Source organism: Corvus cornix, chromosome 9 (genome assembly GCF_000738735.6).
Source record: "Corvus cornix cornix isolate S_Up_H32 chromosome 9, ASM73873v5, whole genome shotgun sequence".
Taxonomy (NCBI): domain Eukaryota; kingdom Metazoa; phylum Chordata; class Aves; order Passeriformes; family Corvidae; genus Corvus; species Corvus cornix.
In genome coordinates, this window is record NC_046339.1 from 15015312 (window position 1) to 15040606 (window position 25295).

A 25295-nucleotide genomic window follows, 5' to 3' on the forward strand; every position below is an offset into this window, starting at 1 on the left:
TTAAATGATGCTCTAAGTTGAGTATATTAAAATTCTTAAAGTGGCCCTAGCATAGGTTCCATTATTGCTACATACATCTGTAAAGTAAAGCAAAATGTTTGATCCTTCATCATATGATTGTCTTCTTTTAACTTGGATACCGGAACCCTTTGTCTCAGTGATTTACAGAAGTACTCAAATTTTATAATATTTTAAAAAGAGGTTTTGCAATATTTAGCTTAATTGCCTACTGCTCCAACGGGGCTCAGTCCCTCAGTGCTTATCACAGCTTGGAAGCAGAACAAGATGCTTTGTTGAACAAAGGTGGTGTGAGTACGAAGTGCTGAAACTGCAAACTGCCTTACCATTACTGCTGTTGCTGTGCCCATTCCCTGTTAGCTGCTGGGACATGAGGGACTTTTCATCTCTTCCCTTCTTTGTCCAGGAGCTGTCATCTTGTATTTTTTTATACAAGCTACACCTTCCTTTGCTTTGTGTGCACGCCACAGTCTGAGTTGCACTATTCTGTATAAGATTTAAGTTTTTCATGTCTCCAGTAACTTACCCTCATTAAATCAGCATATCTGAACACTAGGAAATGTATTTAAAATGCATCAACAGTCACATCTCAGACCTGTAGACTGTGCAGCTTAGTACTGAGGCAACTGGACATGGGCAGATTTCTGTTGTGTTATTGGTGGCAGCGGCTCCCTTTGACTTGGAGGGGACAGTGCCTTACACCATAATAGCCAGAATGGGCTGCTTGGGTCAGGGTGTATTTTAGGTAACAACTTAGTTAAAAGTAGAGTTTGTCTTCATATATACACAGTAAAAGTCCTGGATATCTTGCCTTGAGTCTCATGCTCTTGTTAGACTCTGCTGTCCATGGGATTATGGTGTTTCATAATGCAGAAAGTTGCTTTCATAATATTGTTAGTTGCATATTAGAAAACATAGAAAGGTTTGTCATATTTTAAGACTTCAAAAATGTTTTGTTCAGGTTGGTGTGACTTCCACAAATGGAGACTTGAAAGGATTTATAGATCAGAACCAGAGTCCAACAAAAGGTAAGAGAATTCTATTTGATACATACCTTATGACTTATTTCACTGGATATGGTTGATTCACACTTGGGATACTCAGAATTAAAATGTTTACAATGTATTTCATACATCTCCACTGGTAGTTGTTTATTACTGACATGCAAAGATGGGAAGGTCTTCAGATTTTCAGAGGGGAAAAAAAGGTGCAGTAAAAATAATAAGAGAATAAAATAAGCCCTTTTTTTCATTCCTTGATAGTGAATAATATGCTGAATTTCCTGATTTATACCCCACCCTTAAAGTTCCCTGACTTTGTTGTAGTCAAAATGACAGAGAAGGTTAAGCATGTTGTCATACTTTTAAATGTTCTGCACAATTTACAATAATAATTATATTTTGTCCTATCCTGTTTTGTCTTAGCACTTCAAGATTAGTCACTTTTGACTGAAAAAAAATTTATGATCAGTCGTAACAGCTATGGTGTTCCAGTAAAATAAACCCCTTATCTATACTAGAAAACTCGAGGATTTGCAATTCAGGAAACATTTCAATCAACCTTTCTAAGTAAATACTGATTTGCTGTTATCCACTGCAATAACCCAATGCATGTAAGAGCAGGAAGGATGATTTTTGGCTCATGCCATCAAACCTAAGAGACTGAAAAAATGAGACAGTCAAAACAGAAAATGGCTGGAGCTACAGTATCTTCCTAGTTCTCTAAACTTTGCAGAACATGACAGACTGATTGTAGGCCTTTGAGAATTATTTATTGCACACTGGTGAGATAATTGCACTTTGTGCTTCATTGCTTTGTGATTATTGTGTCATGATGCTAGAGAAAAAGACTAAGTGCACCATTTTCAAATAATTTCTGAAACAAGCAATTGATTTGTGCAGAAAATAACTGAATAACTTTATAAAGCATAGGTCATTACTGTTAGGAATATCCCAATCACCCATATCCCACTCTTTATCAGATTTTGCTTCTGAGATAATGGATGCATTATTACCTCCATTTTTGTATATTTTATAAAATGTTACGATCTAATGATTTAATTTTTTTTTTTAACCTTGAGGTATAATTAAAAATTGTTGACATCTCTATTGAGATATAACATCTTGTTCACAATGGCTTACTCTTAGAGAATCAAATATTCTGTACAAGCTGGGGAAACTGTTATAGATACAGCCAATATCTAAGCTGTCTTTTACTTTCAATCTAAAGTATCCTTTACTTATTTCTTTTGGCATGTTCACTGTTGGACTCTGGAAATTAATGGGTGGGAGGGGAAGAAACTCCAAAAAGGCATTCAGATCCACTATCTCTTAACAGGGCTTTGTGAGCTTCCTAGTGAAGGCAGTTTGTATTTTTTTAATCCATTATTTAAGTTAAATAATTTGCTATAGTAAAAATAAAGGCAATTTATTTCTACATATCTGGGCCTATTTATAATGTGTCTTCATAGTATTCTTAGACTGAAGCATGATGGATTTATAATATGTTCAAGAACAAAGGAGAGACACCATTTGCTCTAATGAGAACCTTCTTGAAAGCATCAGATTTCAAGTTCTAGAAATTTTTGCTTAGAAAAATTGCATTTTTCTGTTCTTTCCAAAAAGGTAATTATGGTGTGTGTTTATTTGTTACTTGCCTCTAGCACAAACAGTATTGCATTAATGGAACACTTCGGATTCCAGTGCTGAACCTTGAGCACATAGAAAATTCCTTGCAAAATGTCTTCCTTTTTATTAATGAACCCTGATAATTTATTTTTCTGTGAAATCTGTTGGGAAATTCTAGGTTTACTGGGTTTAATTTTGAAAAATGCTGGACTGCTCTAGATAAGCCACTGCCCTGTCCCTTTGCCTGGTAACAGCAGCCTGGGTCTTTGAGGCTGCTGTTTCAAACTGCAGGAGAGTGTCTTGAGACACAGAGTCAGCTGTTGCTGTTTCTGTACTCACACAGATACTGCAGTCTCCTTCCACAGCTTTACCACCACGAGATAATCATTGTGTTGGGGAAACTTTCTGTCTTTGTCTCACTTAAAATGCCTAATCAAAGTAGATGATCACTTGACCCTTACACACCAAAATGGCTTTCTCTGCTTTTCTTCCATTCACAGGCTCAATTTTCAAAATCTCCTTTCTCCACAAGTTTTTCCCCTGAACCATCTGAGGGAGTTACTCTGTTGCTGCCGTTGCACTGTTTGTGTGATTAGGCTCCATTTGTCTTTCCCACCATTACCTTTAGTGTCCTTTACCTTTATGGTCCACACACAGCCTCTGGGTGTTTTCCTGGTTTATTTTGCTACAGGAGAAGTTAATGTTCACAGACTGCTTAGGTATTGCAATCTGATCTGTAAGTCTTAGAGTACTGCTGTGTCACTTTTGCTGATTTTTAAATCGGAATTAATGTTTCTAAATAGGTTGACAGGTTGTTTGGTTTATTTGGGAGTTCAGTTTTCTTATTATTGCTTGTTTCCTGTGTTTGTTAGTGAATATTGTCATCTTCTTGCTGCAGCTTTTTTTGATTCGGGCTTTTTAGAATACTTTCAGTATTTGTGTTTTTATTCCTTCCATAGATGATGTCTAGGGGGAAAAAAACCATTTCTAGTACCCAGTGTATCTAAATGCAATGCCAATTGACTAAGGAATTTGATATTTTAAATGTGATGATTGTAGAATCAAAGCATATACATCCAAATTTGTAATCCTCATAAAAAGACTTGCTGCCTAATTCTGAAGGGAACTAGATTTTCTTCCTACATGTGCCTAGAAGAAATTTCACAGTGCTCAGTAGAGCACTTCGTTTAGTGAACAATTCTAGTTCAACAGACAATTCTCTTCCCTACATTTGTTACCTTTAACTCGTAGGTAACAGGCTCTTTTGGCTAAAAGCTGCTCCATTTGGAGCTTGTTTCTTCTGCTTGAAATGAATACTCATTTCAATCTGAGAGGGAATGCCACATGCAGATGGCTTTTGACTGATGGCCAGGGTACTCACCTAGTGGCAGGGACTGCTTGTGCAAGGACCACAATTGAGTAAAATATTTTAGTAGTCCATGCATCACAGTCAGGATATCTCCTTTCTGAAAGTCCTTTTCACCTAGTCTTTGACGTAGTAGATTCTTACAGTTACAGTCAAAATTGCTCAGCTGTGGCTGGCTGGGCTGGCCGTGCTTCATTTCCTTACCTGAAATTACTAGCGATTGAAATTATTCCTGTAGGAGAGCTGCATTTTAATTCTCCCAGACAGAAAAAAATGGCTCTGGTTCTCACTGTTTAGTAAATTAATATTCTTGGGTTGCTGCATGGAAAAGAAATTCTTTCTCTCAAGTTTTGGAGAACAGAGATGACTGTTTGTAGCCTTGGGGATAGATCTGTATGAATGTGCCAGGTATTCTCCTAGTTTTCCATCGTGGACTGTGCCTGTTGGTAGAAACTCCTGGGAGGATCCATGCTAACAAGGCTTATGTGCTCCTGGGTGTCAACAGAACTTTGGTGCCCGGTAAGGTTGATTAATAGGAACTGCATCCATCATTCAGTCAAAATCCTGGCTTTTGTGGCAAAATGCCTTTGTGGAGTTGGCTCATTCTGTTAAAATGATTAACTATAATAATTCAAGTTAGTCCTCAAGCTGGTGTAATTAGATTTGTGAATGAGAAGAATAGTGGCAGCTGTACTGTGGGTTTGGGGTAATTGTTGCAAGCTGTGCTGAATTGAACCAGACATGATGAAGCGTTCATGTTAAAAAGTTGCAGGTGTAACTGGGAGGATTTAAAAGTTAATCTGTTGGGAGACATTCCCAGTCACTAAGTTACATGCTCAGTAATCCGGTTCATATCTATTACAAAAACGGAAAATGAAACAGTTTTTCTGGTGATTCCAAGCAGAGGGCGTGTCTGCGTTATCCCCTGCCCCATAAAACCACCCCCATGCACAGGGATATGTGCAGCTTTCAGGGCTCCCTGGCAGCTTAGAGAGTCCCAAGACTCCCTGATCTGTTGGAATTGCCTGGGTGTGAAATTCTGTGATAAAATCAAGCTTTGCATCAGATATCACTTGAAAACTCATGTTAGTGGTCAATGAGTCGTCATCAGCCCCTGCAGTCTGCGGGCACTGCTGCCGTAGCTGCACAGCAGAGTGGGGATGGCTGGATGGAACAGCCTGGTGGTATCTCGGGATACCAGCATGGATGCCAGGGCACACCTGTGCACGGGGCAAGAGGAGGCTGCCCTAGGGCAAGTGGGACTGGGCACATCTTCTGCTGCTGGGGCCTTAGGCACAGGATTCTTATCTTAAAATGTGTAGTGTAGACTCACACAATGGTTTTGAGGAATCCTGCTGTCCTTAGTTAATACTTCTTTGTTACTGTGTCCCCAGTTCCTGTGAGTTTACACGTTGTTCTAAGTTTACTGCTGTGGAGGGAAAAGGGACTCCAGCCATAGAGCACCAATCTTGCAACAGGTTCCATGAGGAAGGAGCCATTAATCATATCATAGCTGCAGAGAGCTTGCTTTGGGTGGAAATCTTCACTTCTAATACAACTTCACAATGAACTTTTGTTTCAATGCATCTTTTTATTACACAGTACCTATCTTTTACTAAGTCCTGACAGGGCTGGTATTTTAAAAACTTAGTGCACAGGGCTGCTGTAATAGAAGTACTTCATTGTATGCTTGAAGAGATCTGCTAAAATGACCAAGACATCAGAAGCAGTTATCCATAGGCCTATGCCTGGTAATTTCAGATTCATAAGCTCTTAACTCCTGTAGATTTGTCTCAAACTGAACAGTAAAAGACAGAATATGTACTACTCAGTGTAAGCCTGAAGTACATTGAAAAACTGTCTGCCCCATTTTATTTTTTTCTTTTCTACAGATCTCTGATTTCATCTATTTCTCGATATGTATGTGCTTCTACAGGCTATGGAATTTTTAAAGTTGTGTTTGTAGCCCAGTAATTTTGTGCAATGAACAAATGAAGAAAATTTACCAAGAAAATACTTGTGTACTAAAAACATGATAAAAATTCAGTTTTTCTATATGCTTTTATAATAGTGATCTTGGAGATCAGTAAATATCTTAGTGTAATAGAGAACCCTGAGGACATATCACATATGGTATTGCAAAATATCCTAATGGACTGCTGATATCTCGCAACTCTGAACTGCGGTTTTTGCCATCACTGTCAAGCTATAGGCTGTATTATTAAAAATGGCTGTTCACTGAGACACTTTAAAAAGGCGGACATTTGTTTAGAATTCTGAATATGAAATCCAAATTACCAACACTTCCCTGGTGTTTTGTTTGAAAATTCAAAGGCTTTTTTTGTTGATGTATGTTTTGTGTGTAACTCCAGCTGGTTGGGCTGTGCTCCCTATCAGCCATGGTCTCCTTCAAACTGGCTGTGACAGAGTCTACAGATTCTCCAGTTCACATTGTTTCTGATTATCTGTGCAGCTAAGCTGCAGACCTAACAGATTTAGTTATACAGGCAAAGAAATCACTAAAATCTCTTTAGCTTCATATTTGTATAGGAGTGCATGTTGTTTATGTGAAATTAAGCTATTCAGGGTGGCACATAATGATTTAAAGTGAGTCTTGTGAGCATGTGAGTAAACATGTACATAAACATGAATAACTTTATCTGTGACTGCTTGAAGTTGAAGATCATTTAAATTGAATTTTTCTTTGTGTGTGCCAGTAAAATTATTGTACAAATGCTAGGAAGAATAATAGTTATGTAGCGACGATGGCTTTCTAAAGTATGAAATAATAGCAACACTGGTTTCTTCTCCCCGAGAAGCAACAATAGTGGTGACTGAAGGATGGAAAAATAATTTAATGTAGAAGCAAAGTGCTTTTGTTTTGAAAGATATATATGTCCACTGGCAGATTTTTATTCTGAATTTGCTTCAGTACCAAGGAGGCTCAGTTTGGGATGGCGTTCTGTGTATTGCAGTTAAAGCCTCTCGATGAGAGTTTTAAGTGAGTTTCTTTCCCATGTGCTTGGTTTTCCATAGGTAAATGGGAATAATGACACTGACCTCCTTTGTGCCTTGAAAGTGCTGCTGAGAAACATTATATAAGAATTGAGGATTATTATACAAATCATTCGAGTTTGATCCATCTGTGCTGACCTTTTCCATCCGTGCAGTGAGATTACCGTGACTCAAGGCTGATGGGTCTCATTGTGTTCAGCTTATCACTGTACTCACTGCTCTTGTGCCCTGGGACATAAATCAGTGTAATCTTTTTTGTCCCCAAATGATGGGTGTTATTAACACTTGGCATTTATTTAGAATTTGGTCACTTTTAAAGCCTTTACAGTTGCTTTGTGATAGTATATATAGTTACTTTGATGATATTTCTGCTTTCAGTTGAATCTGTTGAATGTTTTGTGGCATCTACTTCCTCCTAAATATAATAATATAATACTACAATGATATAATACTATAATGATATAATAATAATATTTGAAGCAATTGAGATTCAAATGAGTATCTGGACCATGATGCTATTTTGAAAAAAAGAAAATGGTAGGGAGGAATATTTTATTTATAATTGATAAAACTTTCTGTTTACTATTTTTTCAGCTGCTGACAAACATATAGAACAACCTCTTACTGTGAAAAATTTGGTTCTTCTTTCTTCCTGGCCATTGTGGATAAGAAATACCTCACTCATAAAAACAAACTGGTTCTTTTCAATCCTATCTATATTTTAAAATCTACACATTCACATATTTATATTTGCTAATGAAGAAATTTAAAAGTAAGAACAAGGGCAGGGAAACATTTCTTTGAAAACTTGGTCAACTCTTAAGGTTGTTTTGACAGTACTGCTGCCAAATGAGGGATTTGTGTAGGGATTAGAAGATGAAAATCTTTTTTATTGACAGTAACTCTAGCCAAAAAGACATTTAAACACACACCATATGTAAGCAACTGTCTTTTTAAAATCAAAATCAAGTCATTTGAATGACCCTTGTATTCACTGAAGTTGCCCCATAGGTGCCCATGTTCTTTTATCCAGGGAGCCGTCTAACTGAAGGCACAGTGCAGCAGTAGCTGCTAATTAGTGGTTTATTAGTGGCTTTTCCAGGACTGCTCAGTAAATCTGGTGGGTTTGTGTGGCTTTGGCCATGGGTCTGCCTGTGTGTGTGAGGGAAGTACATCCATACAAATGTTCAAAGCTATTGCAGGTGCAGCTGGATCACATGGATCACATGGATACCAGTCTGTGTAGTGCATGCTGAGAAAGAAACAAGCTGTGCCCAGTGATGGATGTGGTGGCTGTGTGCATTGGCTGTGCTGCTGTGCTCATTGTCCAGTGCTGTGAGCCCCACATGGCCACTCTGGCACTGTGAAACATGACAGCCCAGTGCCTCTTGCAGGCTGGGAAGTGTAGCTGGAGACAACTCTCTTGTGTAGCCCTGTGGTAAAATAGCTGGGAGCCAAGACTGACATTTCACAATTTTACTGCACTTGGCCATGTGACCTTATGCTGTAGGCACCAGAGAAAGTAATTTATTTCTTTTCCCTGGTAAGAAAAGGGACAAGGAAAAATAGTATGAGAGCTGATCTTGGAGATAATAGGGTCAAAAGTTTCAGTTGCAGCAGAAAAGAGGAAAACTCCTACAGCAGTTCTGGGAAGTGACACGTCATTGATGGCAACAGTCTGGAATGAGGGGAGAGACTAGGTTTTGATGGAATATGCTGGCACAACTTGGGAAATCCTGGGCAAAATCCTCTCACAAAAGTAGAACTGACAAGTGAGAGAACTATTTTGGGCTCAAAATGGGAACACAGTGTATGTAAATCATTAATTACTGTCTTGTGCTCTCTGGCACCACCTTACAAAAGATGTTTCATAACAGAGCAAGGATTTACTGGGGGGGTGGGTTTGCAAGTGTGGGAGATTTATATTTGTTGTTCTAGGTAGGTTACATGACTGAATAATTTATTCATTTTATTGACTAGAGATGCAAGTTGCTTCCAAAGATGTTTTCAGATAAAGATTTGCCTTTTGGAAAATTAATATTAAGTAGTAGTATTACTCCAGATGCCAAAAGAATTTACACAGAACATTAGAACATCCTAGTCTCAGTTTGTTTGTAGTTCTCATATATCTGTTGAATATTTCTTATAAAGGTGACACTTTGCATATATCTACGTCTTTTCTACTGTTGTGCTGTAACTATGGAAGATAAGATCCTTTTTCTCTCAGTTGTGTTGCTTCTGCTTCCTGTTGCAGAGAAGTTACTGTGTTGAATTTAACATTTTTCAGTTACCTCATGGAAAACATAGGTATACTAAAATTGAATGAAAAAAAAAAGAGACCATGATTCAGGACAAAGTGAGAAAAGAAAATTGGGCAGTGGAAGTGAACAGGTGATATGAAAAAAGACAGGGGAACAGGGATGTGTAACACCTCTGAGTCAGCTTGGGTCATGTGGGCTAAGCTGAATGATGGCTGGCTCCTGTGGGAGGAGGGCTGGGTTCCGTGCTGCTCTGAAGGGACCTGTCACCTCAGATGCCTTCAGCTGCTGTCTGTAGTGCCAGAGAACATTAGTAGCTCTCCAGGAACCAATCCTTGTCCTCATGACCCCAGCTAGACCCAGGCTGACTCTGGATTACCAGGCAGTGGCAGCTCTTCCTTATATTTGGTTGTGCCTCAGACGCCCATCCCTCCCCGTGCTGGATCAGGCTGTGTGTAGGGAATGGGGCCGGTGTTTGATCAGTTCCCAGCTCTCCTGCTTTGAAGCTGTCACAGAGAAAGGAGCTGCTGCCACCATGGTGTCTGCGGATAAGCCAGTGTGCTCAGGGCTTTGAGAGGCTTGTGCACAACAATATTGAATATTCAAGAAGTAGTGGAGGTGCTGCAACAGTTTTGATTTAAACATTAAGTCCAAATGGCTGCCTGGTGGCAGGCTGTGGTTGACTTACATCAGTGATGTCTGTGGAATGCTCTGGGACAGTCAGATGAGGAATGGTTAAGGCTTTGAAGGTTTATGGATGCATACTTTGTACATGTGATTATAATTAGGATTTGTATGTTGACTTCTATTAGAAGTATTCCCATTAATTTTCACTTCTAATGCTGAGGAATGTCAGGCTGTACACTCTTTGTCTTAAGCAAGAATAAATTGTTTCTGGAAATAAAATACATGTAATTTTAAAGGTAAAATAGTGAAGGTGTAGTTTTGTGAGGTGTCCTTGCGACATCTGCTGAGAGGTCTGGAGGTTGTTACGTGAGGGTGTGTTTGCGGCAAATGAGACAGCAAAGCTAACCTGATTCCAAAGTGTTAAAGTGGTGTGAGAATTTGCCAAAGTGTTTTTCACAGGTTGCTAAGGAAGTAATTTAAAACTCTCTCTTTACCACTCTTTTTAGGTAATATTTCAGTAATCGCATTGCCAGTTTCCAGCACCAACTCTCCGACTAAGATTTTGCCAAAAACCTTGGGACCAATCAATGTGAATGTTGGACCCCAAATGGTAAGTTTTGCAACCCCAGTAATGCTTGTGTAACTGGCTGTGACTTCCTGATGGTGTAAGACAGGAACATGAGAGGAACTTGCTGCTTCCTGCCTCAGCCACAAAGTGCCCCACCTGGATGGAGGTGGTGACATGGGGGCACAGCAGGCTTGGCATGCCAGAACTGCCACTCTCAACAATGCTCTTGTATGTGCCCTTAGGGGGTACCTATCTTCCTGGCTTTGAGTGGAAATTGAAACAGCTTTACCAGCTGACATTTTAACTATTACTCAAAAGTGTATTAAGAAAAAACTCCTCATTATTGATACTCTTTGAATGTTTTGAGTCATGTTCTCACCAGTAAATCTCCAGCATTGTCAGGGAGTGTCTTTGATGTGTTGGTAGAAATTCTAAACTTGTTGAAACTACTCTTCTTAAAACTTTCTTTTCCTGTCCATGGTAACTATATATGTATATTGATGTTCCAGGGATTTTGGATCTAGTTATGAGAAAAAATTTGGGTTTTCTGATGGCCAGAGAGCTAAATAGGCAATACTGTGAACAGTTTCTAGTAACCTGATACCTCCTTGCCAAGCACTTAGCATGAGTACAGAACCATTTGATGTGTTTTATAAAAATGGTGTTGGGTCTTTCTCACATGAGCAGTGTCTGATGTTCTTCAGGGGGGTTGTCCCAGCTGGGCAGAGGGGCACACACATCACAGCCACCCCCATGGTACCCCCTGCTCACAGAGCTCTGCCCCCAGCACTGGCCAGGGGCTGCCTGCCAGGAACAGCTCAGTGCGTCAGCGCTGATGCGCATCTTGCTACTGCCTGTGCCCTGTGGCACTGCACTGGAACAGTTCTGCTGCTGAGGATGTGTCCTGGCAGTGAAATAAATAGCCCACAACAGGGAGAACAGTCACTTAATGCAATTCCTACTCTTATGACTGACTTCTCAAGCCCTGCTTTTGGTTTCAGTGAGCCCTGCTTGCAGTTTAGGTTCTATAGCAGGTAGAAGTTGCAAAAGCTACTGTGTGATGTGAGATGCACAATTTTTATTCTTTGTTTTGTTTTGTTTTATTATTTATTCTTTTATTCTGCTGCTTTGCAAGGATAGATCTACATTCAGAAAACATTTTCTTATTAAATAGCCATAATTGCAGGCCTTCTAAGACACTCAGCATACAGCTGTGTTGTGCCAGGCTGTTTAAAAGTGAATGCTCACAAGCTGTCAGTAGTGGCAAAATTAGCACTCCCTCAGCATCTACCTGTGTCAGCAGCACGCTGCTTGATTAACTAATTTATTTAGGCTTTATTTAACCACTGTGGGTTCCAGCTCTTGGCGCCGCTCCGGGTCCTTCGAAGCAGCGCGGAGGCTCCGGGTTGCCGTGGGACGGGGCTGTGCCGCGGTGGCCCGTGGCGGTCCGGTGCGGGTGCAGGAGCGGCCGGGTGCCGCTAGATGGCGGCGCGGGCCGGGCTGGCCGCGGGTCACTCACCCCGGGCCCATGGGCGCCTGCCGGCCACACCCGCGCTCATTCCACCGAGCTCCGAAACATGGATCAGCCCTTGACACCTTTCTGCCTCAGGCCAGAGCAGCAGGCAGGTGCCAGAAGTGACACCTTCCCTGTGCCTGCCTGCGATGAGTAAAGCCAGGCGCCATTGGTTCTCCAGTATCAACCAGGAAATAAATACATAACCTGTACCTGTGTTTTGGTTTCTAAAATTCTCTTTTCACTTGGTTCTGTCAATCTGTACATTTGCAAACAATAAGTGAGATAAATTTACGTCTTTAAGACAAAAAAGACATGTATGTAGTCACGATGTGGTACCAGGAGGGATGTGAAATAATGCTCAATGAGCTGAGGAAACGGGGAATTCTTCACATACAATTTTTCTACTTGTCTAAACTCGTCTATTGATGGATACCAAACGAATGCTGTATACTTATCTGCAGCTTGTATATAGATGTGTGTATATATATATATATACACACACTTGCTGTACATACATATTGGCTGTATACTTACAGCATATAACAGTTAGTTACCAGAGTGCCTTGGGATGCTTACACAGATGTTGGATAAGTTAAATAGTAAAGGAAACTACAAAGTTTAGTACAGTCAGTACTCAAAATGTCACTAATAAATAGAGTAAAACAAAGTTTTAAAAAATTAGGTAAGGTATAAGAGTAAAAAGCACTGTCCAAGAAGCTTTGGTATGAATCTTACCAAAATGGAATCAAAATAATTAAAAGTGGTTTAAAGATTAACTAATTAATACTGTTTCATTTTTAAATACTATTTAAATTATTCTGGTGACCTACTTCGAAAAATGAACTTGGATGTGATTTAAAAGTCGAGACCAGGTGTCTTGGTGTTAACCAGTGTACATACAATGTCAACAGGTTTGCATAAATGTAAATTCTATCTATACCGTAAAGACTTTATGTTAAATCCTGTAGGTACAATTTGTTGCCAGAGTGCCTTGGGATCTTCTAAATGCTAGAAACCGCAGGGAATACTTTGCCTGCCACTGTCTTTTGTACAGACAATTACAGGAGACAAATCCACTGGAAAGAAAGAAGGCTGTATTGATTACATTGATCAAGAAGTTGCTTAGATGTACTCGTGAAGGAACAATTGGGTGTGTATAGGTACAGATCCTATCTGCCATACCCAGGAGTTACTTGGAATTATTTGTCTAGTTCTCATCCATATGAATAATATAGTAACATAGTACAATTAATAGAAAACTTAGCAGCACTGCAATGACTTTGCTGTGTGAAGATCTGATGCCATCTATTCTGTATAATATGACTGCTTCTGGTACAAAATTATTATTACTTTTCTTAGTGCAATGCTTAGTATGAATTTTGGGCTGAAGTAACCTCTGTTTTCTTAAGAGAGCTGTGGTTTTTATTGCTAAATTTTACAGATCATAAGCACACCACAAAGACTGACCAGTTCGGGGAATGTTCTGATTGGGAGTCCGTATAACCCAGCTCCAACGATGGTCACACAGACACATATAACAGAAGCTTCTGGCTGGGTCCCTGGGTAAGACTTTTGTCTCATTTAAAGATGTCTGAGCATGTGTTCTGATCTTTTCCATTATTTATACTGTTGAATCTATACGCTGACTTACAGCTTCTACTTCTTGCACTGCTAAAGAGAATATGGTGTGTGCTTTTCAGACTGGGAGGCACTTCTGATGTCTGAAGCATGTGAACATGTTATAAGCACCAGTCACTTCACTGTCAGTTTTAATTGGTTTCTGGCAGTGTCTGTTTCTTGGTGAAAATGGAGAGTCACAACGACTCCTGTTAAAGAAGCCTTTCTTTTTTCCATAGGTTCATGGTATATCCATGTAGTACTGCTACTGAGCACAGCAGCAGGTGCCTACAGGGGGAGAGACTGTCAAAAACACTTCAACAGGCATTTAAGAATAAACTCAAAGAAAAACTTTGAATATGATCAGCGTGGTATTTTTATTACTATTCTACATTAGCAACAAGTTTCATGGGATTCTGAGGTGCTCCAGCCAAACATGACATTCTTTATCTCTTCTAATTAAGTCTGATCTTTACAGTGTTTCTTGGCATTTTGTTTTAATATTAGTACTGCTGATCTTAGCTGTCTCAAAACAGAGGTGTAGTGCTTTGCCTCTGAAAAAGTAATATATTTCTGCATCTAGATTAATTTTTCTAATCAGTGTCAGTATTGCCTTTTCAACATTAGAGGTGGGAAATGGAGCATCTAGGAGAGAGCAGAAATGAGAGTGCAATGTTTTTACCTTGGCTTTCTTCATTTTACTCTGTAAGCAAGGACTGTCATAGGTTGTACTTCCCAATTACTCTATTCCCCCCCACGGAGTCGATAAACTGCAGGCCCAGCTGCGCAGTTTTTAAGCCTAATTTTTTTGCTATGTATTCATTTCCTGAAATACCTTTTGAATGCACTTAGTTCTGATTTTATTTGAAAAAGGAGTCATCAAATACTACTTTTTTAATGCAAATTTTGTGAAATGTAGAGGCCAGGCAGATATTCTTTCGGTACCCAGAAGAGGGACAAACTCTACTGTCTGGTCACAGCTTGCTAAACCAAAGAATCAACAGCCATTACTTTCCTTAGTGTCATCCAAACCCAGTGATGGGGATTCCCAGAGCAGCCTTGTTGCAGTGTATCAACCGCCACCAGCAAGAAGCACCATCCTTCTCTTTGTGTACTGTCCGAGACACAGGTTTCCAATGAGCTTTACTCCTGCTTCACCCATAAAAAGGATCGAGATGACTCCAGACAGACCAGTCAATAGTGATCCATGCAGAAGTCCATGCAATAAGCAGTATTTTCATCTGAGGAACAGAGCTGAGGAAGGATCTGTGGTATTCCTGAACTGAGGTAGTGAGCCCTTGCTGAAGACACTTCAGAAGACTGCTTGCTTTATCCATTCTTTACTCCACAGACTCCAAATTATTTCCAAAATGAGAAGAGCACGTTCATTGGCAGGCTGGGGCAGTCTGGTGTGCCGAGCACAGCACAGCTCTCCCCTCACTGCCATTCCAGGCCCGTGCCCAGGGCAGTGCTGCAGCCCCTGGCCCAGCTGCTTAGCCCCAGTTAAGCACCATGGACAGAAATCCCATTGGTGCTGCTGAGGGAGAGGCCTGGTTCTGCATTCTGGATCACACAACCAAATGTGTGCTGGCTTTCAAGCACAAGTTTTCAAACTCATCATTTTTGTTCAGCCTCCTTCCCAGCAGTGTCAGGTCTTTAGCTGTGCTGTGAGCCCTGCTTTCGAAAGTGCAGGAAATCAACGTTCCCTAGCTCAGCACAGCTCTCAGGCAGTGCCTTGGGTCAGCTGCAGCGAGCAAAGGCAGGGCTGGAAAACAGCTCCTGCAGCCTGCTTGCTGTGGGGAATAAACAGAATGATAAGGAACGGCCAGCGATTGCAGACTGCTAGTCCTATGCAAAATTCATGGAAGCTGCTTCTTCAGAGTCTGTCTTCAGCTCTGTATGCATCAGCTCTAACAGAAAGATGTTCAGTGTTTTACTTTGGGGTTTTGTTAAAAGATTTCTGAACATTCATTGGCTTGAAAATATAGGATATAATTTATGCACTGTTTAAAGACATTTTTCTTCCACATGGAGGAATTTTAAATGGGAATTTTCAAAGGAGCTCAGCTTCTCCTTTTTGAGGGACTTTGGTCATCTAGCTCACACCAGCACTTCCTGTAGTTCCAGGTGAAATTACTTCCCTGAATTCATATGGGCAAAGCACGGTAAAATTTGGAATAGAATTTGTCTGGCAGTGAGCTCCGACAACTTCCTCCACAAATCCCACCTCAAATTTTGTCAAGCTCTGTGTGTTATTTTTCCCTTTCAGTAAACATGTAAAAACAAACACTAGAACCAGCTAGGCCCCATATACAGTGATTTTAGTGGTCTATAGATATAATGTTATTTTCAACTTAAGTTTGAATTGTCTTGTCTTAGGGAGCGAAAACGGACTCAAGAAATTATAGAGTCAGATTTTTCAGAAAGGTGAGTGTTACTGAACATATATTTTATGTATAGAGTCATACCTGGTTTACTTCAGATTTGCCTTTCAGAAAGACAGCTTCCAGTTCCACTTTCAGCAGTTTTCACTCCTTCACATCAAAGCTGTTTTGGGGTTTCTGTTAGTCTTCTGGTGTTCCTTTTTACTCTTTTTTTTTTCTTTTATCTGTGTTTTCTTAAATACATTCACAATTTTGAAAACCATTCATGTTTTTTAATAGTTTCTTTAGCTTTTTACTGCTGACAGGGGACCTTTATCTGTAAAATAACAGCTCTCCCTGGAACACATTATCAAATGAAACCATGAGACTAATTTAAAAAAAAACAAAAAAAACCCCCCAACAAACCCAGAAATAACACAGCTGAACTTTTTTAAGGCTTCTATTGAATTACACATCCAGATCTAGTTTGTGTGATAAAAACAACCGCTCCTGTTTTTTTCTATTACCATTACCTAAGCTCTTGCTTTTCTGGAAGAAGGTGAATGGAAAATAACCCTGACAATTTTCCAGTTCTTAATTTGGCGTGTTAGAACCCAATGAATATGTACTTACTCTCCACAAAAGGGATTCTTGTATCTATTCTATGATGGACACATCATAGAATAGATGTATGTATATGGATATATTCTAGGGTGGACACACCTTAATTCCCCTAATGACCAAGTTTAGTATCTCCTGCTGTATTTTAAATAGGTATGTCTGAGCCTTTCTATTTTAGGCACACACAAGAGAGATCCCCATAAATCTGGCTTCCAGGCACATAAGCACCCTGGGAGATTTTTCCTCTTCTTTTTGGTTGCTCTTTTGTGAGACTATCTGGAGATGAATTACAAATCCATTTTAAGCGTCTTCCCAGCAGGATGTATTCAAATGCTATCAATGTAGAAAAAGTCAAGGAAGGGGAAGGGGCTCTAGTGCATTTTTTTACCAATTTGTAAGAAACAAGAAACTGATGCAAAAGCTTTTTCATTTAGACAGTCCAAATTTCTGTTGCAAAAGGCCTTTTGCTGTGTAACAAAGTAGCTTATTAACATTCAATGTATTAAAAAAATACTTTTCTCTTTTCAGTAAGAGAAGCAAGAAAGGAGATAAAAATGGAAAGGGTCTGAGGCATTTTTCAATGAAAGTTTGTGAAAAAGTTCAACGTAAAGGAACAACTTCATACAACGAAGTCGCTGATGAGCTTGTATCAGAATTCACAAATTCTAACAGCCACCTAGCAACAGATTCAGTAAGCAAATATGTGTTGAAATTGTTACACCATTACAGATTTGTCTGGTTTATCATGGAATTCTGCTTATGCACTGTCTTGCCACAGCCCATATTCTCCTTCACTTAACTAGTTCTCAAACATAAAGACTTACCCTTTGAAATTTAAAAATACAGAATTTAAATGAAGAATTGAACTCCCTCTAAATTATAAACAAAGTAGAGGAATCTGCCAAAATAACTAACTTTAAGAAAAGGCTACTCTTGTATACATGGTCTTGTTAGGCTTTTGAACAGTGCCAGACTTGCCATGATGGAATTTCCTGCAGAGATGCTTCAGGAAGGCCTGAAGTTTCCATTTACAACCAAGCATGCTTTTGTGGTATCACAGATGAAGGATCATGGTCTAACACTACTCTAACCTGAACTGCCATTTTGGCATTTTATCTTCTCCATGTCTACGAAGGATGTGTTCAATTGCTTTTCCTTTTTTAATTCAATTCTTTCGTTGTAATTAGTGTTGTATTGTTTTCTTAGCAGGCTTATGATCAGAAAAATATTAGACGGAGAGTTTATGATGCCCTCAACGTCCTGATGGCAATGAACATAATTTCAAAGGAGAAGAAGGAAATCCGGTGGATCGGCCTTCCTACAAACTCAGCTCAGGAATGTCAGAATCTAGAGGTAAAGGGAGGTACATGGGAAATTCTGTTTAGTTCACGTTGTGATAATTGAGTTGTTCTTTAGAAGAGGGATTTTTTTCTCAATTTGAACCTGATTGGTTTTGATGCTTGTGCATCAAAACCATGAAATTGTATGAAAATACAAATTTTGATATTGGAACAAACTGAAAGAATATGTTTGTGTATGCTTAGTTCCATTTCATTTAGTAGACATTACATTTAGTTTTTTTTAAAAACCAAGCTCTTTACCTTACAAAAATGGACATTGATTAAATCAGGGATTATTTTTAAGGTTAAAGTCTGTAGTACCTTGAATTAACCAGAAGAAAGTCAAAAGAATTTATGGTTCAGTTACGCTCACAAAATGGTTTACATTTAAAAGGAGACCAATTCTCTATTAAAGTCTGTACTTAGAAATATCATTCAATGGAAATTATTTTGAAAAATAATTCCTGCTGGGATGTCAAATACTAGTTATGAACTGCTAGAGAAACTAAAAAGAAGTTTTACTTACTGGTTATTTCCATTATGTTTTCAGCAGGCTAAGAGTTACACTGTTTTTTTGCAGGGATGCCAGAATTTATATGCACAAATGTTGCCTGTCCTTCAGGCCAAATGTGCTATAAATAAAAAGCACAAGTCACTGTATTTACTGCAGATTGCTGTAATGGCTGTCTTCAAATATATCACAGTTTGTGATACTTGGGCCTAATTAGGTATCTTAAAAGGTGGGTGGGTGTCTCTCCAGTACAGAACAGTTCTTTTTGTGCAGGGTCATTTATATCAATTGTTTTTCTAAATGTGGTAAGAGAAAAGCTTTTACTGTCCTTGTCCATTACAGCAACTTGAAAAATACATTCATCGTAGGAGAATGCATGTGTTCCATCATTATGCTCCAGGATGGTTTTTTTAATTCTGGATAAATCTACATTCTGCATGCATTCATGTGAATGCATTGTCTCCAGTATAGGTTATTGTTACAAATATAAAACTTGAATTCCATTGTCTCATCTTCAATAATCATATGCAATCCACTGTTTCAGGCTCTAATTACACATCCACAAAATGGAAGCCAGGCATATTTTTCAAAAACTGTTGCTGCTTCTGACATGATGGAAAAGAATGTAAAACAAAGCTGCATTTTCATGGTGTGAAAATCAGAATTAATTTTGCTTTTATAGCTGTATAAAGTGGCAATTATTCTTACAGTGTAAATCCATAATAAGATTACCAGTACAAAAATCAGTGCAAAAGAGCTTATTATATAGAAACCATGCCTAAATTATATCTGTACTGCTTACTGGTTTTAAGACTCCCAGCACAGAAAGCCATCTACTGTGCTCTGAAAGAAGCATTTTAAACATTAAAGTGTGTGAGGAGGGAACTGCCACAAAGCAACTTTGTAAATAAGATAGAGGAGTTTGGACCAGCTAAGTTTTAAAAGACCACATCATTTAGTTTCAGTGCTTGAATGAAAAGGTAATTTAAGAGTTTAGTATTTTGGGGAGCCAATGATACAGTGCTGGCACCAAGAGGATGATGAAGAAAAAACCCTTTTCAGCTCCAATGAATATTGTCCAGTTCTTCAGCACTACCCCAGAGGACGCTTCCAAACAGTGCTGTACCTGCAGGGTCAGCAGGCAGCCAGCACTGCGTGTCCCCGTGACAATGGCTTGGCCACGTGAACCGGCAGTAACTAAACTGTTGCAAGAGCTGTGCTTATGTAGAAAATGTTACCTCTTCCCCTTTGTGTTGCTGCAATCTTGCCAGTTTAATCAAGTCTCAAACAAAAAGTGGATGTCACTGGAAAGATGTAGGTGATCATAAGCCCAGCCTCCATATATTTATGTCTAGTAGCTTGCAGCTAGGAGAACAGTGGGACATGCACAATTCCAAAAGAGTGGAGGGCAGAAGGAAAGAAAACTGAAAAAACCCCCAAAGCATCCCCTCGAGCAAGTGTTTAATTTGGTGCCAGTTAGCACTCAGTGCTCAAGGCAGAAGAGACAGAATGGGTGGGAAGATAATAGTCTCTTGTAATAATTAAATCCTTACTGGAGTTAAAATCGTTGACAAAGAGAGACATTACAGTCTGCCAGACCTGTTTAATGGAGAAACTCATGTGCCCATTCAATTTGCCCCCTTTTACAAAGAAAGCCTGTTCAGTTTGGCACTAGGGAACAGACAAGGTAACTAAGTATCTTGATGCATTTACATTTATCTTTTAAGATAGAAAAACAGAAGCGGATTGAAAGGATAAAACAGAAGCGAGCCCAGCTGCAAGAACTGCTGCTGCAGGTATATTTAATTTTAATTTTTTTCCCCATAAATGAAGATATCAAGTGCAGATCCAACATGCTAGAACTTCTGAAGTTCTTTCTAGATTTAACTAACAGCTGTGACATACTAAGGAGTCTGACCCCTGTGACCTTTCTGGATTCTGGCAGGGGAACCTCTTGCCATCACTTTGTGGTTCAGTTTTGCCTACTGTAAACCAGCATGCTCTGTGTGCCACAAGCTTTCCTAAGTGTTCTGCTTTTGCCAACCTTTGTGGGAATGGGGACAACTCACAAGTCCCCTTTGTTGACTCCAAGTTCCCGCAGAGCTACCCTGAGTCATTCTTCAAAAATTTCTTTTTGATCTCTTTGATCTAAGCTATGGTTCACAACAGAACTTATATAAATGTGTACAGAGTTGTTTTGGGGGATAGAGACATTTCTGGATCTTAAGAGTGGAAGGCTGGCAAATCCAACACCTTCACTTTCTGTAATGTACCTTTGAGATGAGGTTTGGCTTTAATTGCTGAAATATATTTGAAATGCATCTTGTTTAAAAAGTAACATTTTGTAAATATAGTTATGAGCATTCTTAAGCATTCTAGTCTGTGCAGACTTTTAGTCATTTAAATGCAATCAAACTATTTTATGAGATTACAGGCAATAAGGCTGTATTTTTCCTGGTTCAACTATACTGATACAATTTTCATGTAATTGATATTCACTGAAACTTTCAAATATGTGATGCTTCTCCTTTTTTTGTCACCAAAAGCCTTTTCTCTTCTTAGGGTACAACTGTGATTCCATCTGTCTGACCCAATACATCAGCAGTTCCTCTAAGAGTAACATGGAATTACACTAGTGAAAATAAGGCAACTCAGGCCCTCTCAACTTTTAGTCCAAATATGACCAAGTTGACTCCCTTACTGTCCACAACTGTCATTATTGCCCTGATTGTATTGATTGCCAAAGGGTTTACCAGTCCTTTGAGATTCTGGCTATCCATCTTTTTGCCCTTAATGAAGTATGTAGTGCCTCAAGTGGGTAAATACACTGACTTCCAGTCCCTCAAATCACATTTCCTAAACCCACACATTTTCATACATGTGCAGTCAGATAAAAGAAACCGGCAGGCAGTGAGTGGTATCACAAACAGCACCTGTTTAATAACTTCCAGAGGAGAATTCCCAAACTAACTCTTTTGAGAGAGAGAAGGTGGTGATGGATGAGAAGGGAAAGAGGATACAAATACAAATTATAGGAATCTTGTTAACTTTTGTTTCAGTGTAACTATCTCCTACCCCAAAGTAATTACACATAAGAAGTACCAGAGAAGACCTCTGACTCCAGAGCCTTTTCAAAGGGATTGGGGAAGCATTCTCCAGCAAGCTTTATTGCTACTTTCTTATTTCTTCTCCAGGGAATGTGAGGGGGGCAGCATCAATAGTATATGTATGCAAAATTTAGGTTTAAATTTGGCTCCTGGTGAACTTCACTAGTGCAAAGAGAAAAGTCAGGCCACAACTCACTTTTTGACAGAAAATTACTCAAGGTATTGAGAAGCGGTAAATAAAACCTATGAGGTTTTTCCAGGTGTTTCCTGGAAACACTGATGTCTGCTCTTTTATTGTCAGTAAACATTTTTCCTTTCTTTTGTTTTACAGCAAATAGCATTTAAAAACTTGGTACAAAGAAATCAGCAAAATGAACAGCAAAATCAAGGCCCTCCATCTTTGAACTCCACAATACAGCTGCCTTTCTTAATAGTCAACACTAGCAAAAGAACAATTATAGACTGCAGCATATCAAGTGATAAGTGAGTGTTTATGGAATTAATTTTTATAGTTTTATTTTCTTTGTGGACTGGAATTTTTCCTCAAACAAGTGAGGGAAGTTTTTCTAGTTTACTAAAAGTAATTATTGTATTTACATTTGCAACTGTCACTTCAGGGGTTTGCTTGTTGTTTTTTTAAATATTTAATGCAACTGCAGTAGTAATATGAATGAGTTTATAAATGCTGCTTTACAATCTCTAGTTAAAACAGGCTGACTTTCACTGTTGTAAAAGGCACTTCAGGCTGACATTTCAAAGAGCATTCACTGCACAGGAGAAATAACTGAATGAAACTATATACTAGGACAGCACTACCTTTTAAAGCAGCCGCATGGTTGTGTCTCTGAATTCTTACTCTTAGTATGCCATAAAAATATACCCAGTCAGAAACACAAGATTATCCATGGGGCACAAAAGTAACATACTCCAGGTGATGACAACATCTTTGAAAGTGTTTTTTAACAGCAAAAAGTTGTTCGAAGGAAAAGATACAGAAATTTGTAATACTGTCTTTGTGAGTAAACTGCTACAGTTGCATTCACATTAATCTGAAAATCTACCAGTTACATAATTGTGGGTGCTTGTGCTCTTCATCCTGTGAAAATATGGCTGAACTATGAGGTGCAGTTACGTTAACTGGTAATCAGCTCACAACCAGTTTATTAGCTGAAAATAGCTGGCTTTGCTCTAATACTGTAGATTACAGATTTTGCTCTGTGGTATGCAAATCCTGTACTGAACTTCAAGTCAATCACACAGCAAAAATAGACAAGCTCTAGTAATTCAAGCACCAGCATGCAAAACAGCAATACTATTAAAAGCTGAATTTTTGTAGAAAATTAGACCGAAGTCCAATATATTCTGTGACAAAACTTGTGGAATACTCTCATCAGCACTGCAGTTCAGTGGCAATTTTAGGATCACTTTTGATTTAGCATAATTACACCCTTTTTCTATAGTCACACTACAGGGGCGTTCCTGCTCTTTTAAACAGGGCTCTACATTTAGGTTTGAACCTGTTAAAAAGTTGAACACTTTCATACTAAAACTTCCGAACTGCTGCTTTGAGTTGTTAGAGATTAATCTGGCATTTGGGATCCAGAGCAGTGTAACACACTTCTACACTCACCAACTCTGTGAAAACACTCCTACTAAAAGTGAGCACACAAATTATTAAAGTTGTGGATACTTCAATTTATAGAACTCAGCTTTGGTAGTATGTCATCTGGAGGTCATTAAGTGTACGACCCAAATTAAGCCAGCTTTCCACTGTGGTTATTATTTGTGCAACTGATTAGTGGCAGCAGCAGTAGGTAAACAGTGCCAGAAAGTGCTGTGTTTTAACTACTGTTACACTCATCTGGTTAAATAAGGCAGTTAGCAAAGGGGGTGACTTGGTCTGGAGAATTCTCAACCTGTAGTTTATTGGAGAGTATAACTGCTCAGCTTGAGTGCTTGCTCCACACTTGGTTCCAGTCTGAAAGCCACTTTTTAAAGGGCTTCCATTTTCATTTCTTCTCCAAATAACGTTTATATAAAGTACTGATGCTGGTAAGTCCAGCTTAGAAGAGCTAAGCTCACAGCATTAGCTACTCAAAATTGTATCTACAGAGGAACTTCTAAAGGAAATTAATTGCTTGGAAATGTTGTACATATAAGGGTGATTTAGTATCAGAAGGAAAATAGGTTTGTGTTCTCTAAGCTTTTTCCAATGCAAGAACAGCCAAAAGAGAGTGAAATGTCTCACAAATAATAAAAAAAAAAAAAAAGAGAAATTATTGGGCAAGTTTTGTTTAGCGTTTAAGAAGGTAGATGGGTGCCAAGCAGCATACTGGGAATGGCATTTCTGAAGTTGGAGTAGGAAAAGCAAAGTCTTCAGGTAAAAAGGAAGTAGTTAACTAATTTTAAAGATGAGGCACCTGAATAAGTCCCATTTATACAGGAGAAATGTATTTAGTATATATGGTACTTCTGTATAAATGCTGTTGGTCCTAGGAAAAAGAAAGAAAAAGTAACCAGAATACTTTGTTTTAAACAAGTATTCAGACACAATAGATGTATCAGAAAGTTGGAAAATTAGAACATCTCTTATGGGAAATGCTGAAGATTTTGTCATTGGAGATACAATGCTGTACACTAGACAGACCATGTAGGAAGTGGCTTCTTGTACCCTTACAGAAGGAATTGCCTGTAGCAGTGGAAAATCCATATTAAAATCACTGGTGATCAGATTTGCACTTACCATGGGAAACGGACAGGAAGTGTACCCAATTTTGTATACACAGTATTAGCCTCTGGACCTAGCTTGTAGTACTGAATAATAACATGGCAGCCCAGTAGATCATTCTGTGAGAACAAAAGTTGACTTCTCAATAACAGCTGAAATTGTGCTGGGAATTACTAGGAAAAACAGTAAGGACTACAGTGTAAAACTAGATGCATATAGTGCTTTATATCTGGAATACTATACACTCTCATGTTCTTGGAAAAAGTATGGCATAACCAGGAGAGACACAGGAGGACAGCAAGAAGAAATGAGGCTTAGGAAAGGCTTTGACAGAAGGAAAGATGGGCTCTTTGGCCTAGAAAAGAGAGGACAGTGGACTCCCAGGTGTCTCAGAAATCACCAGTGAGATGGTGAACATACATAAAGAAATGCTGCACACAGTTGCATATTAAATTAAGAGACATTAAGAGAAGAAACCAGGTGACAAGAATGCTTATGCAAATCATAATTGATTTTATTCATGCCAAAAGTTTACATAAGTTCAGAAAGGGGTAATGTCAAGTGCCTGAAAGAAAATCCTCAAATAGCTGTTAAAAGCAGAGGAAGTATAGGGACTTCCTGTATCAATGACTGCAGGCTGCTAGAAACCAAACTGGAGAAATACTGAAGACTGTAAATGTCTTAGTTTGGAAACTTGCTGGGAAGAGGAAAGAAGTTACCTTCCTTTCTAACATCCAGTATTTGGCCATAGCACATTGGAGAAGAAATGCAGAACTATCAATAAATGCAGCTTTTGATCCTGTGCCATTCAGTTATGAGGCAGTAATTACACAGCTTGCTGGTAGTAGCTTGGTATGACACTGAGCTTTGCCAGTTTAGGTAGCAGGAATGTAATTGTACCAGTTAAAATGGCCTTAACACGTCTTATTTTCCCTTTTAATGTGATTATGCTGAAATAAATGAAGGTGCATAAACAATAGGTTTTACAAGTAACATGGTATGAGCCACAGAAG

The 25295-nt window shown here is 39.0% G+C and overlaps 1 protein-coding gene across 4 annotated transcripts in view; it reads left to right on the plus strand.

Annotated features, from left to right (window-relative positions):
- TFDP2 (transcription factor Dp-2) overlaps window positions 1-25295 on the plus strand; it is a 57199-nt gene that overhangs the window by 16713 nt on the left and 15191 nt on the right. Inside the window, exons 3-10 of one of the 4 annotated variants that reach the window (XM_039556724.1) lie at window positions 980-1046; window positions 10418-10521; window positions 13437-13558; window positions 15992-16039; window positions 17125-17287; window positions 17806-17949; window positions 20175-20243; window positions 21886-22037. In XM_039556724.1, coding sequence (XP_039412658.1) covers window positions 980-1046; window positions 10418-10521; window positions 13437-13558; window positions 15992-16039; window positions 17125-17287; window positions 17806-17949; window positions 20175-20243; window positions 21886-22037 — 869 coding nt within the window. Of the gene's footprint in view, window positions 1-979; window positions 1047-10417; window positions 10522-13436; window positions 13559-15991; window positions 16040-17124; window positions 17288-17802; window positions 17950-20174; window positions 20244-21885; window positions 22038-25295 lie in introns of all 4 variants that reach the window. The other 3 variants (XM_039556723.1, XM_039556725.1, XM_039556726.1) reach the window with 3 other exon arrangements.